At 39.7% G+C, this 11,788-nt stretch overlaps 1 protein-coding gene across 1 annotated transcript; it reads left to right on the top strand.

The window, feature by feature from the left end:
- The first annotated feature begins 215 nt into the window (after positions 1–215).
- Positions 216–11,788, top strand: LOC131197996 (extracellular calcium-sensing receptor-like). Its single transcript, XM_058182504.1, has 5 exons — positions 216–433; positions 2,568–2,853; positions 6,724–7,578; positions 10,673–10,799; positions 10,890–11,788. The coding sequence occupies exons 1-5, from the start codon at positions 216–218 to the stop codon at positions 11,786–11,788; spliced, it is 2,385 nt and encodes a 794-aa protein (XP_058038487.1).

Genomic DNA, 11,788 nt, shown 5'->3' with positions numbered 1-11,788 from the left:
AGGAGCAACTGACACTGAATAATGGTATTTATTGTCACCATCCTATTCCAACCCATGGTTGGGAGGCCCAAAGCTCTGTGAGTCGATTTGATAGTATGTTGCACTCTCTAATTTTGTCTGAAAAACATCTCAGGAAGAGAAGTCAGTCTAATCCACTTCAAAGATCTCATTGCAGACAAAGGCATTTTTACACAGAAAGAAGACACTCATGGAAGATGTTACTATTCATGGAGTTACTGTTAATAATAGTGCCTCAGGTGGTGTGCAAGGATCATAGCCTTCAATGTGACTTTGATGAGCCTCTTCCTATTCATCATACATATCAACACCTTGGAGAGATTAACATTGCTGGTATTATTTCTGTGTTCTCAACATTTTCCGATTCCATTTCTTTCATCCATCATCCTTCTCAGGAACTTCAAGATGGACTTATGTAAGTACATTTTTAATTGATAACCAAACTCTGTATCTTGCTGTTTACTCATGTGAGTCTCAAAATATGTTTTTAAAAATTCGTATTTTTTTAAAAAAGGAATGCCTAAAACATTCCTTTTATAAAAAAATATCTTGGTATATGTTCATGCTCTTCAATGTTCAGTTTCCGTCTGAGGTAAATAAAAATGCTTTACTTTTTTTTTTACTTTTTTTTTTACTTTTACAATCACAGTCACTTATTCAGTGAGATGGCAGCATATAAACTCGATCAATTTTTTTTAAAAAAAAGCTAAAATTCCCTTAATATTATAATATGACATTTGTCTGAAGTGGTGTAGGGTTTCCTGACTAAGCAGGGGGTTGGACTAGAAGACCTCCAAGGTCCCTTCCAACTCTGTTATTCTATTCTTATAGTCATATCGAATTATTTCTAAGTATAGAATGAGAAAGTTGTCCGTGGGGTCGCGATGGGTCGGACGTGACTTTCAACTAACAACAACAAATAGAATGAGAATCCAAAATAATTTATGAAATTGTAATTATCAATAAAATCTGGTATATGAGAATCTGGACCTATATGAGAAGTTATTACCATTTTCCAATTGATTTTACTAGTAACAAAATACAGCTACTTTCATTTGACTATAATGAGAATCTACTGGTTAATTGGTTAATTGTTCTCACTGTTAGGAAGTTTCTCCTTAGTTCCAGGTTGCTTCTCTCCTTGATTAGTTTCCACGTTGTCTTGCCTTCTGCTGCTTTGGAAAAAAAGTTGACTCCCTCTTCTTTGTGGCAGCCCCTCAAATACTGGAATACTGCTATCATGTCACCCCTAGTCCTTCTTTTCTCTAGACTAGCCATACCCAGTTCCTGCAACTTTTCCTTATATGTTTTGGTCTCCAGATCTTTAATCATCTTAGTTGTTCATCTCTGCACTTTTTCCAAAGCATCAACGTCTTTTTTGCAATGTGATGATCAAAACTCTGATTGCAGTATTTCAGGTGTGGTCTTACTAAGGTTTTATAAACTGGTACTAATACGTTATGTGATTTTGATTCCTAGGTGGTTGAATTCCTAGGTACAGCATCTGTTGTTTGCTACTAGTCTTTTCCCATGCATTACAAAATAATGCTTCCAACCTCTAATCAGTGTTTGCCTTGTTTTGCTTTGTTAAAAAAAAAATAACAGAGGTTTTGGAGCAGTATATTTATTTAGCATATGGCAAATACATGGACTTATAGTAGATTAAATGTTAATATCCAGTCCACCCAGCCATTCAAGGACAGGGTGGTCTATGTTGAAAAAAATCAGACATTGGGCTCATGTAAGCTCTTGTTGGACATTCGGACACAATGTGATGGATATTTTGTCAAGGAGACCACAGTTACACTGAGGGGTAGAGACAAGACCCTAATGAGTCCTGGAAGACATCATGTTGGGTATGAATCCTGTTCAGAGTTGACCAGTGCTGGTGAGGAAGGTCAAAACCTGGCACCTTTTATGTAGGGTCATCTATGTAATTGCTTGCCTGTATCTGGGCATTCAACAGCCCATTCTGCTTTCCACAGTGTGTTGATGTCAAAGTTGTTAGACAGCTGTTGAGCGAGTGCGAGAGAGGATTTAAGCCTGCCAATTGGTAGATGAAGAAGATCAACGTGCACAGGAAGAAGTAGGTTTCTGTATATATATATATACTGGAGCAGTATATATATATATACTGGAGCAGTATATATATGCTACATTTTTTTCTAAGTATTTTCTTTAATCCTAGCAGAAGAGTAAATATATTGCATTAAAGTACCTTCAACAAAACATTGTTCCCATCACCCATCTCCTTCCGCCTGTAACTTTGTTTCTTGTATGCTTATGATTTATATTGATATTGATTGTTTTCTGATTGCTTATTTGTACCTATAACTATCATTAAGTGTTGTACCTTAGAATTCTTGATGAACATAACTTTTCTTTTATGTACACTGAGAGCATATGCACCAAGACAAATTCCTTGTGTGTCCAATCACACTTGGCCAATAAAAAAATTCTATTATATTCTAGAATGCTTTACTGAAAGATTGCAGATCCCATATTCCAAATCAGTCTTTTCTTAATATATTATGTAACATTTGTTACAGAGTATCCTTTCAGAATTATCAGCACATCCTTGCCTTAGCATTTGCTCTCAAGGAAATCAATGAAAATACCCAGATCCTACCCAATGTCACTCTGGGCTTCCACCTTTACAATAGCAATTTCAGTCCAAGTCGGACTTACCTTGCCTCAATGGTGCTTCTCTTCACCCAGGGCAGATTCATCCCTAACTACAAGTGTGGGGTTCCAAACTCTTTAGCTGCAGTCATTGGAGGGCCTGACATCTGTCTCTATGTGGCAACTGTTCTGTGCATCTATAAAGTTCCTCAGGTAAGATATGTTGAGTATGTATGGCGCTACCTGAAGAAGCCTAGAATGCTTTGCTTTTATGATAAATAACAGTTCAGACTATATTCAGCCTTTTGATAGATACTGAGAACAGAAGCTTAAAAGATGTCTGGTACTTCATGTTGAAGAATTGAATTCAGATGGTACACAAGCATCTATTTGTTATAATTCAATGAAAGTTAATGGCCACCTATGAAGACAAGGCGTTAGAGAAGTCAGATGCCTGGGTTAATAGCAAAAGTACGAAAAGTTACATTTTCTAACGTGAAAAATAATTTAATTTCTTTTTTTTTGGTAATTTTTTTTATTTTTTACAACAAATAAACCTAAAAGCCTCTTCAATCTAGTTACAGTGTGTTGGTGGGGTATTTACACATCTCTTGTACAATTTCAAGATAAGCATCTCTTTCATTCATCCTATCTTACATTATCCAAATCTCTTACTCAATCATTTTTTAATTAAACAATGGCTATAACATTTCATGCTCTCATTTCATGTTAATTTCTCCAAATTAGTGTTTTATCTAATAACATTGTTCATTCCATTCTCCTAGATTAATTTAATTCAATTACTTCTCTTTACAACAACCTTATTTAACTCTTTTCTAGCATATCTTTCCTTCTAACCATTGATAAAATAAATCCCATATTTTATAATATTGCTTATCTTCTTGTTCTCTAAATTCTCTAATTTCAAATGTCAATTTACTCATTTCTGCACATTCCATTATCTTCCTAATAATTTCATCTTGCAAAGGTAATTTCTCATTTTTCCAATTTTTAGCAAACACAATCCTAGCTGCTGTTATAACATTCACCACAAATATTTTAGTTCTCTACTACTGTATATATTTCAGGTATAATCCCCAACAGAAAAACTTCTGGCTTGAAGTCTATATGTTTTTTGATCATTTTCTCCAACCATGTGTGTATTTTAGTCCAATATCTTTTAGCTTCAACGCATGTTCACTACATATGGTAATATGATCCACGTATCTGATGGCACTTCCAACATTTTTTGGATTTATCCTTGAGCATTCTGGCAATTCTTGTCGGGGGTAAATGCCACCTGTAAAACATCTTATACAAATTCTCCTTGTATGCTGTAGACATTGTCATTTTATAATTATGCATCCATAATTTCTGCCATACCTCTAGATCTATCCCATGACCAAAATTCTTCCCCCAGGAAAATAATTTAATTTCAAATGCCAAAGAAAGGTAACAGTTAAGGTTTTTTTAAAAAAAGGATGAATATGCATTCATGACTGAAAGAGGAAGAAAAGTACAAAGGTTTTTTGGGGGGAGGGGGGAGGGAAAAAAAGGAACTAGTGAAATTTAGGTGGTGTTTGGCCTTCTATGGATAGGACAATAGTGCATCCAAAATGAGTAGAAAATATTAAAGGGCATTATTTGTTATTCATTTCTCCTTGAATGGATTATCATAGTAATGACACGCCACAAAAAAACAGTGGGTATGTTTGAGAAAGGTAAATATTGAGGTTCTTGGATGCTCTCTGAGCATGATTGCTTTGCTGCAGACATTTCATTACCCAAGCTAGGTAACATCATCAGTGCTAGTCTAGTTTGGGTAATGAAACATCTGCAAGAAAACAACCAAGCTCGGAGAGCACCAAGGAACCCTCAATTTCAACCCTGAGCAACAAACATTCTCCTTTATTGGAGCGAAATATTCCCCAGTTCCAGAACTGAATTAAGGTTTGAGCCTATTCTTTCCTTTTCTAGAATAGTCATTTTTTATTCCTTAAAAAACAACACAGTAGTAATTCTTACAGTCATATGTACAAATCCCAGAATACCTTTTGACTACTAAGACTAAAACCAGGGTAGAAATGAATATTTGGAAATGAATACAACTATGTGGACAATGTTTCAGTACACAAGCTCAAAAACACCAAAATATTCAATGCATTTTCAGAGGCTCATATACAGTAGTGGCCAAAATTGTGGAAACTTTTTTGGGAATTTTTTTTCTAAAACTAGCTAATAACACCACTTTTTTGGAGTAGCACCATAAAATGATATATCAATGGAAAGATAATTTAATCAAGAATGTAATGCAATAACTTTTATGAACGATTTGCTATTAGAACAGCAGTTACAGTATAACACGTAGAAAAAAAATGAGATATACAAAAATTATCACCATAGGAAAAAATGTCAGTTAATACTTAGTTGGGTAACCTTTAGCACAGGGGTGAAATGCTACCGGATTGGACCGGATCGGGCAAATAGGTAGCAGAGATTGGTTCTGGTTTGCCGATCTGGTAGCAATCGCTGGCTGGCCATGCCCCCGAACCAGTCCATGGCCGGCAATCCAGCCTTCGCAAGCTGGACACCGGGACACCGGGAAGGCAGCGCGCCACCTGCTCGCCCTTTGGTCAGAGGCGGGGGCCCATTCGCAGAGGCCCCGGAGCTGCTGCCTGCCCCAACCGGGTCAGGGAATACACCATTCCCTGACTCCGGCCTTTCCCTGGAGCACCCGCCCGCTCTTCCGTCACCCACTTGCTGCCCACTCGCTGCTTGTTCGCCCTTCGCCTTTGGTCAGGGCCCAGGGATACCTCATTCCCCTGAGACCCCGGAGCCACCCCCTGCACGCCGCCTGTCTCAACCAGGTCAGGGAATGCACCATTCCCCGACATCAGCCTTGTCCCGGAGCCGCCACCCACTGTTCCTTCGCCATGCAGCGTATACTTACTTTCTTCCAGCGGCTGGCTGGCTGCCAGGAAAGGCAAGCGTCCAAAAGTTACTGGAGTCCCTCTACTTGAATATGCCGCCGCCATTGCTGCTTGTTCCATGCACCGGCTGTGCAAGCGCACACTGTTTATTTCATTTATTTATCAGCAGCAAGTTGGGTGTGCGCTTGTGCAGCCAGCGCATAGAACAAGGCGGCATATTCAAGGAGAGCAACTCTGGTAACTTTTGGACGCTTGCCTATCCTGGCAGCCAGCCGCTGGAAGAAAGTAAGTATATGCCGCGTGGCGAAGGAAGAGCGGGCGGCAGCTCCAGGACAAGGCTGGTGTCGGGGAATGGTGCATTCCCCGACCCGGTTGAGGAAGCGGCGAGCAGGGGGCGACTCCGGGGCCTCAAGGAATGGGGCGTCCCTGGGCCACGGCCCCTGACCAAAGGCGAAGGGCAAGCAGGCGGCGACTGGGCGGTGAGTGGGCGGCAGCTCCAGATAAAGGCCGGAGTTGGGGAATGCTACATTCCCTGACCCCATTGAGGCAGGTGGTGGCTCCAGGGCCTAGGTGAAGGGAAAACAGGTGGCGAGGGAAAGGGAAAAGGCAGAATAGAAATTAATTTTTTTCCCTACTGGGTTCTGTGGGCGTGGCTTGGGGGGGTTGTGACTGAGTGGGCATGGCTGTGAGTGACATTGAGTTGGCCATGCCCACTCAGTCACAGGACACACCCACCCACCAAGCCACACCCACAGAATAGGTAGCAAAAAATTTTAGATTTCACCCCTGCTTTAGCATGAATTACAGCCTTACAGTGTCTTCCCATGGAGTGAACCAAGTCTTTTAGTTCTGCAGCTGTTATAATGTGAAACCAAGATTGAATGATTGCTTCTATTAACTGGGTTTTATTGCTGGGTCACTTCTGACTAACAAGTTTCTTTAGTTGGCTCCATAGATTTTCAATTGGGTTAAGATCTGGGCTATTCCCAGGCCATTCCAGCAGTGGAATAGGATTATCTTGAAACCCCCCCCCCAAAAAAGGGAGGATGTTATTAGCCATCAAACTTCAAACATACACTTTTCCCAGAAGGTTTCCAGAATTTTGGCCACTACTCTAGACCTTTACAATTGCTTTTGGTTTTGCTTCCTTTAGTTGACCTATGGCTCTGCTCCAGTCATGGATAAAGAGACTCAAGCAGTTTTCTTCCAACAAATGTTTCCAGATGAGTCTCACCAACGTAAGGGCCTCTTGCAATTATTGCTGTATTTTAGTTGGGTCTGGATTGGAGTTCTTGTTGTGAATGATGACAAGGGGGAGGAATTTGTCCAGGAGGTGCTCCCCACATTTTCACAGCGTGGCATCTGCTTTGATTTCATACAAAAGTTCCCTAAGGTAGATTTTTACATTGATTTTAATGATCAAGTAGGTGAAGGACTCCATGTATATCAAGTTCTCATGAACAGCACAGCCAATGTTGTAGTCTTATATGGTGAAATCGAATCTCTATCACTTCTGAGAACATACCTCCAATTGTCAGAAGTGGAGGATATACCGAAGAAGGCAAAAATCTTGGTTACAACAGCTCAGACAGATTATACTTCCAATTCCTTTCAAAAATCTTGGGGCATCCATTTCCTACATGGGGCTTTATCCTTTGCAGTTCACACAAAAGAAATCCAAGACTTTCAGGAATTTCTTCAGAACCTAAATCCAGCCGATAACCAGCACGATCATTTTCAGAAAGATTTTTGGGAACAGGCATTTGATTGTTTCTTCTTGAACTCAAAAACTGAGACATCTGAGAAGAAATGTACTGGACAGGAGAGGCTTGGGACCCTTCCTACATCTGTGTTTGAAACACGCATGAGTGGTCAGAGCTATAATATTTACAATGCAGTCTATGCTGTGGCACATGCTTTGCAATCATTCTATTTATTCAAATCCAGGGGGGAAACGATAGCAAAAGATAGAAAGCAACAGGTTCAGAATCACCAGTTGTGGTGGCAGGTAAGATCTTAAGCAGATAAAGGCAAAATGTTTCCTTGTCTGTAGTTGCCATAAAATCTAATAAGCCATATTCTCCAAGGGTATTAACATTAGGTCTCAAATTGAAATATAGTAATGGATTAATCCATTCAAATATTTACATGCTCACATTAAAATTACAAATGTCCACTACCTACAACTGATGTATTGAAACAGTGCTTTTGTTGTTATTAGTTGCAAAGTCGTGTCTGACCCATCATGACTCTATGGACAACCTTCCTCCAGGCCTTCCTGTCCTCTACCATCCTCTGGAGTCCATTTAAGCTCATGCCAACTGCTTTGGTGACTCCATCCAGCAACCTCATTTTCTGTCATCCCCTATTTCTTTTGCCCTCAATCTTTCCCAGCATTAGGCTCTTCTCCAGCGACTCCTTCCTTCTCATTAGGTGGCCAAAGTATTTCAGTTTCATTTTCAGGATCTGGCCTTCTAAAGAGCAGTCAGGGTTGATCTCCTCTAGGACCGACCAGTTGGATCACCTTGCAGTCCAAGGGACTTGCAGGAGTCTTCTCCAGCACCAGAGTTCAAAGACCTCAATTCTTTGGCACTCAGCCTTTCTTACGGTCCAACCTTCACAGCCATACATTGCAACTGGGAAAATCATAGCCTTGACTATATGCACTTTTGTTGGCAGGGTGATGTCTCTGAAACAGTGCTTAGCAGCTCTTTATTCTATACACTTTGCATGGAGAGTTCACATTAACATTAATACTATACCCTCAATGTCCTAGGAATCTAACATACCATAAGATTCAGTCACAGATTAAAAATAATATAAACAGTAAGACACGTCTGTTTGATTGTTCAAAATACCTTCATGTCCCCTTTTCAACAGGTTTCTAGATTAGGTTGTTTTCAATCAAACCTTGAATGGAAGAAAAAGGACTGATAATAATAATAATGTGATCCTTACTCAAGAAAGACACATAGATTGTTATAATCCACTCTTTTCCAGGCCTGTTCATTTCAAAGAATAAATCAATCATTATATCATTGACTATCTGTCATCCTTCAACTTAGTGTTTAAATGGTGACTTGTTGACAATGATTGTTAAGAGTGGAACAATCCAGGATTTATGGATATTACAGGTGCAATATCCCCCCTAAAAAGGGTTTCCTCTTTAATGCCCTTATTTTTGCCCTTTTGAAATTCAATTATTACTTTAGCATTTGTCTACAGTCGTCTGTTAAATACTTATAGTATTGAAACTAGATTCATATAGATTTGGCTTTACAATTTTGTATTATGTATTTCTCTATAATTTTTAATTTTATTTAAGAAATATTGTATTTTACCTTTATTTTGGTGACATTGCTGTATTATCTGTTTGATGCTGGGGTACAAACCAGAATTAAAGGGGGGGAAATCCTTCCTTCCTTCCTTCCTTCCTTCCTTCCTTCCTTCCTCCCTCCCTCCCTCCCTCCTTCCCTCCCTCCCTCCATTGTAGCTTCATTCATTTCTGAGAAGTATCTCATTCAATAACAATGTTGGAGAATGGATTTCCTTTGATAAAAATGGGGAAATCATTGGGGGATTTGATATTATCAACTGGATCACATTCCCCAACCAGTCCTTTCTTAGGGTCAAAGTTGGAGCAATAGATCCTACAGCACCTCCAGACAAGTTCTTCAACATCTCCATGGATTTTATCACATGGCCAGTAGGCTTTAATCAGGTTAGATATATGAATCTATATTTGTCTGCCTACATCTATCTATCTATCTATCTATCATCTATCTATCTATCTATCTATCTATCTATCTATCTATCTATCTATCTATCATCCATGCATCCATGCATCCATGCATCCATCCATGCATCCATGCATCCATCCATATATCCGTCCATCCATCTATCTATCTATCTATCTATCTATCTATCTATCTATCTATCTATCTATCTATCTATCTATCTATCTATCTATCTATCTATCTATCTATCTATCTATCTATCTATCTATCTATCCATCTATCCATCTATCCATCTATCCATCTATCCATCTATCCATCTATCCATCTATCTATCTATCTATCTATCTATCTATCTATCTATCTATCTATCTATCTATCTATCTATCTATCTATCTATCTATCTATCTAAACTACCATAATATTGTCTCTATGCTTATGAATTACTGAAGGGGGGCGGCATCTAAAAGAACATTTACATTTCAAATATTTGACATGAAATATTGTACTTGGGATTTCATGGCCACCATGACAGCCATGTGCTTATCCCAGATCATGACAGTGGTCACACACCATATCTGGTGTGCCTTTCAGAGCTGTGGCTATAAATCTGAAATTGGGGGAAAATTTGGTTGTCTCCCTTGTAATGACCAGGTCACACCCTAATTTTCATGGAACACTCTATTGTTGGTATCTACTGTGGGGAAGCTGATCCCATTAGATTGGTCTACCCGAGTGACTGATGGACCTGGATATGTTTCAGAGGGAGCTAGAGATTGTTCCTATTGATCTGCTCCACAGTCCATCCACAACTTTGGTTGCCACTTGGAATAAGAGGGCGGCTGAGTAATTGGATGAGATTGCACCCATGCAATCTATCCCCTCTTAGGGATCCTGTAACTTTCATAGCCTGTGGATAGGTTGAAAGAGATGTAATGAGAGAAGAGAAATCTAGAATGTTATTACACTCAGCAAAGGACAAAGTCGACCAAGCATGGTTTAGAGCTGCTATTAAAGCCTACTTTGTGGTGGTAAGGGCAGGAAAACATTAGTATTTCTCTGCCTTTATTGCATCCACAGGCAGTTGCCCCACAGCCCTGTGTCAGGCAACACAACCCCATTTTTTGGGGGGGGGGTAAAGGGATATGTGATGGAAATTGCTTAGCATCTGTCAAACAAAGTTGATTGCAGTGGGACACCAACATTGTTGCAAAGCCAGAAGAGGTGCCTAGGGAGGAGTCTTGCCCAATTATCTGGAAACAGTTTGAACCTGAGGGTCCTTGAGAGTATGAGTTCAGACCAGTGGTATTCAACCAGTACGACTTTTGCTATCTGTATCTTAAAATATTATTCTTCATTTGTGAATAGGTACAACCTTTATCTTTATGTAATGATCCCTGTGAGGCAGGATACAGCAAGGCCAAGAAAGAAGGGGAGTCATTTTGCTGCTATGGTTGCCTTCTGTGTCCAGAATGGAAAATATCAAAGGAGAAGGGTAGGATATATTTAAATGTAATGGGACTAAGCCACTGGGTGCAGCACTGTGTATAATCCACTATATCCCCTCTATTGTGTTGTTTTACAGACATGGATAACTGCTCTCCATGTCCAGAAGATCAATATCCAAATCCTGATAAAAATATGTGCATTCCAAAGCGGATCACCTTTTTGTCCTTTGAAGAACCCTTGGGGATCAGTCTGACTGTTCTTTCCCTTTGCTTTTCTTTAATGACAACCTTGGTCATCACAATCTTCATGAAACATAAAGACACTCCCATCGTCAAAGCCAACAACCGAAATCTCACCTACACTCTCTTAGTTTCCCTTCTCCTCTCTTTCCTTTGTGTGTTTCTGTTCATTGGAAGACCTGATAAGATTGTGTGTCTCCTTCGACAATCTGCTTTTGGCCTCATCTTTTCTATAGCAATTTCTTGTGTATTGGCTAAAACCTTTGTTGTGGTTCTTGCATTCATGGCCACTAAACCTGGTTCCAGATTGAGGAAATGGATAGGGGGAAGACTAGTCAGTTTCATTCTTCTAGCTTGCTCCCTTATTCAAATGTGTATTTGTGCTGCATGGCTGATAATGTCCCCCCCACATCCAGATTTTGATGTGCAGTCAATGTCTGAAGAAATCATCCTGGAGTGCAATGAAGACTCAGTCATGTTCTGCTGTGTTTTGGGCTTTATGGGTTTTCTTGCTCTGCTTAGCTTCTCTGCTGCTTTTCTAGCTAGGAAGTTACCTGACAGTTTCAATGAAGCCAAATTCATCACCTTCAGCATGTTGGTCTTCTGCAGTGTTTGGTTGTGCTTTATTCCAACCTATCTAAGCACAAGGGGAAAATATACATTGGCTGTGGAGATCTTCTCCATGATCTCCTCCAGTGCTGGATTATTGGTGTGCATCTTTCTTCCCAAGTGTTTTATCATTGTGATTAGATCTGAACTGAACAATAAACATCAGCTCATAAAAAGGACGTTTTAG

The sequence above is a fragment of the Ahaetulla prasina genome, chromosome 4 (assembly GCF_028640845.1).
Source record: "Ahaetulla prasina isolate Xishuangbanna chromosome 4, ASM2864084v1, whole genome shotgun sequence".
NCBI classification, from domain to species: Eukaryota; Metazoa; Chordata; class Lepidosauria; order Squamata; family Colubridae; genus Ahaetulla; species Ahaetulla prasina.
This window is presented reverse-complemented; position numbering and strand designations above follow the sequence as displayed.

What these genes read in the sequence shown, in the direction of transcription:
- LOC131197996 (XM_058182504.1), top strand. Translation starts at nt 216, where the DNA reads ATGTTACTATTCATGGAGTTACTGTTAATAATAGTGCCTCAGGTGGTG. An exon ending in GCATCTATAAAGTTCCTCAG is followed by an intron (nt 2,854 to 6,723) that starts GTAAGATATGTT and finishes TGCTTCCTTTAG; the next exon opens with TTGACCTATGGCTCTGCTCC. An exon ending in GAAAATATCAAAGGAGAAGG is followed by an intron (nt 10,800 to 10,889) that starts GTAGGATATATT and finishes GTTGTTTTACAG; the next exon opens with ACATGGATAACTGCTCTCCA.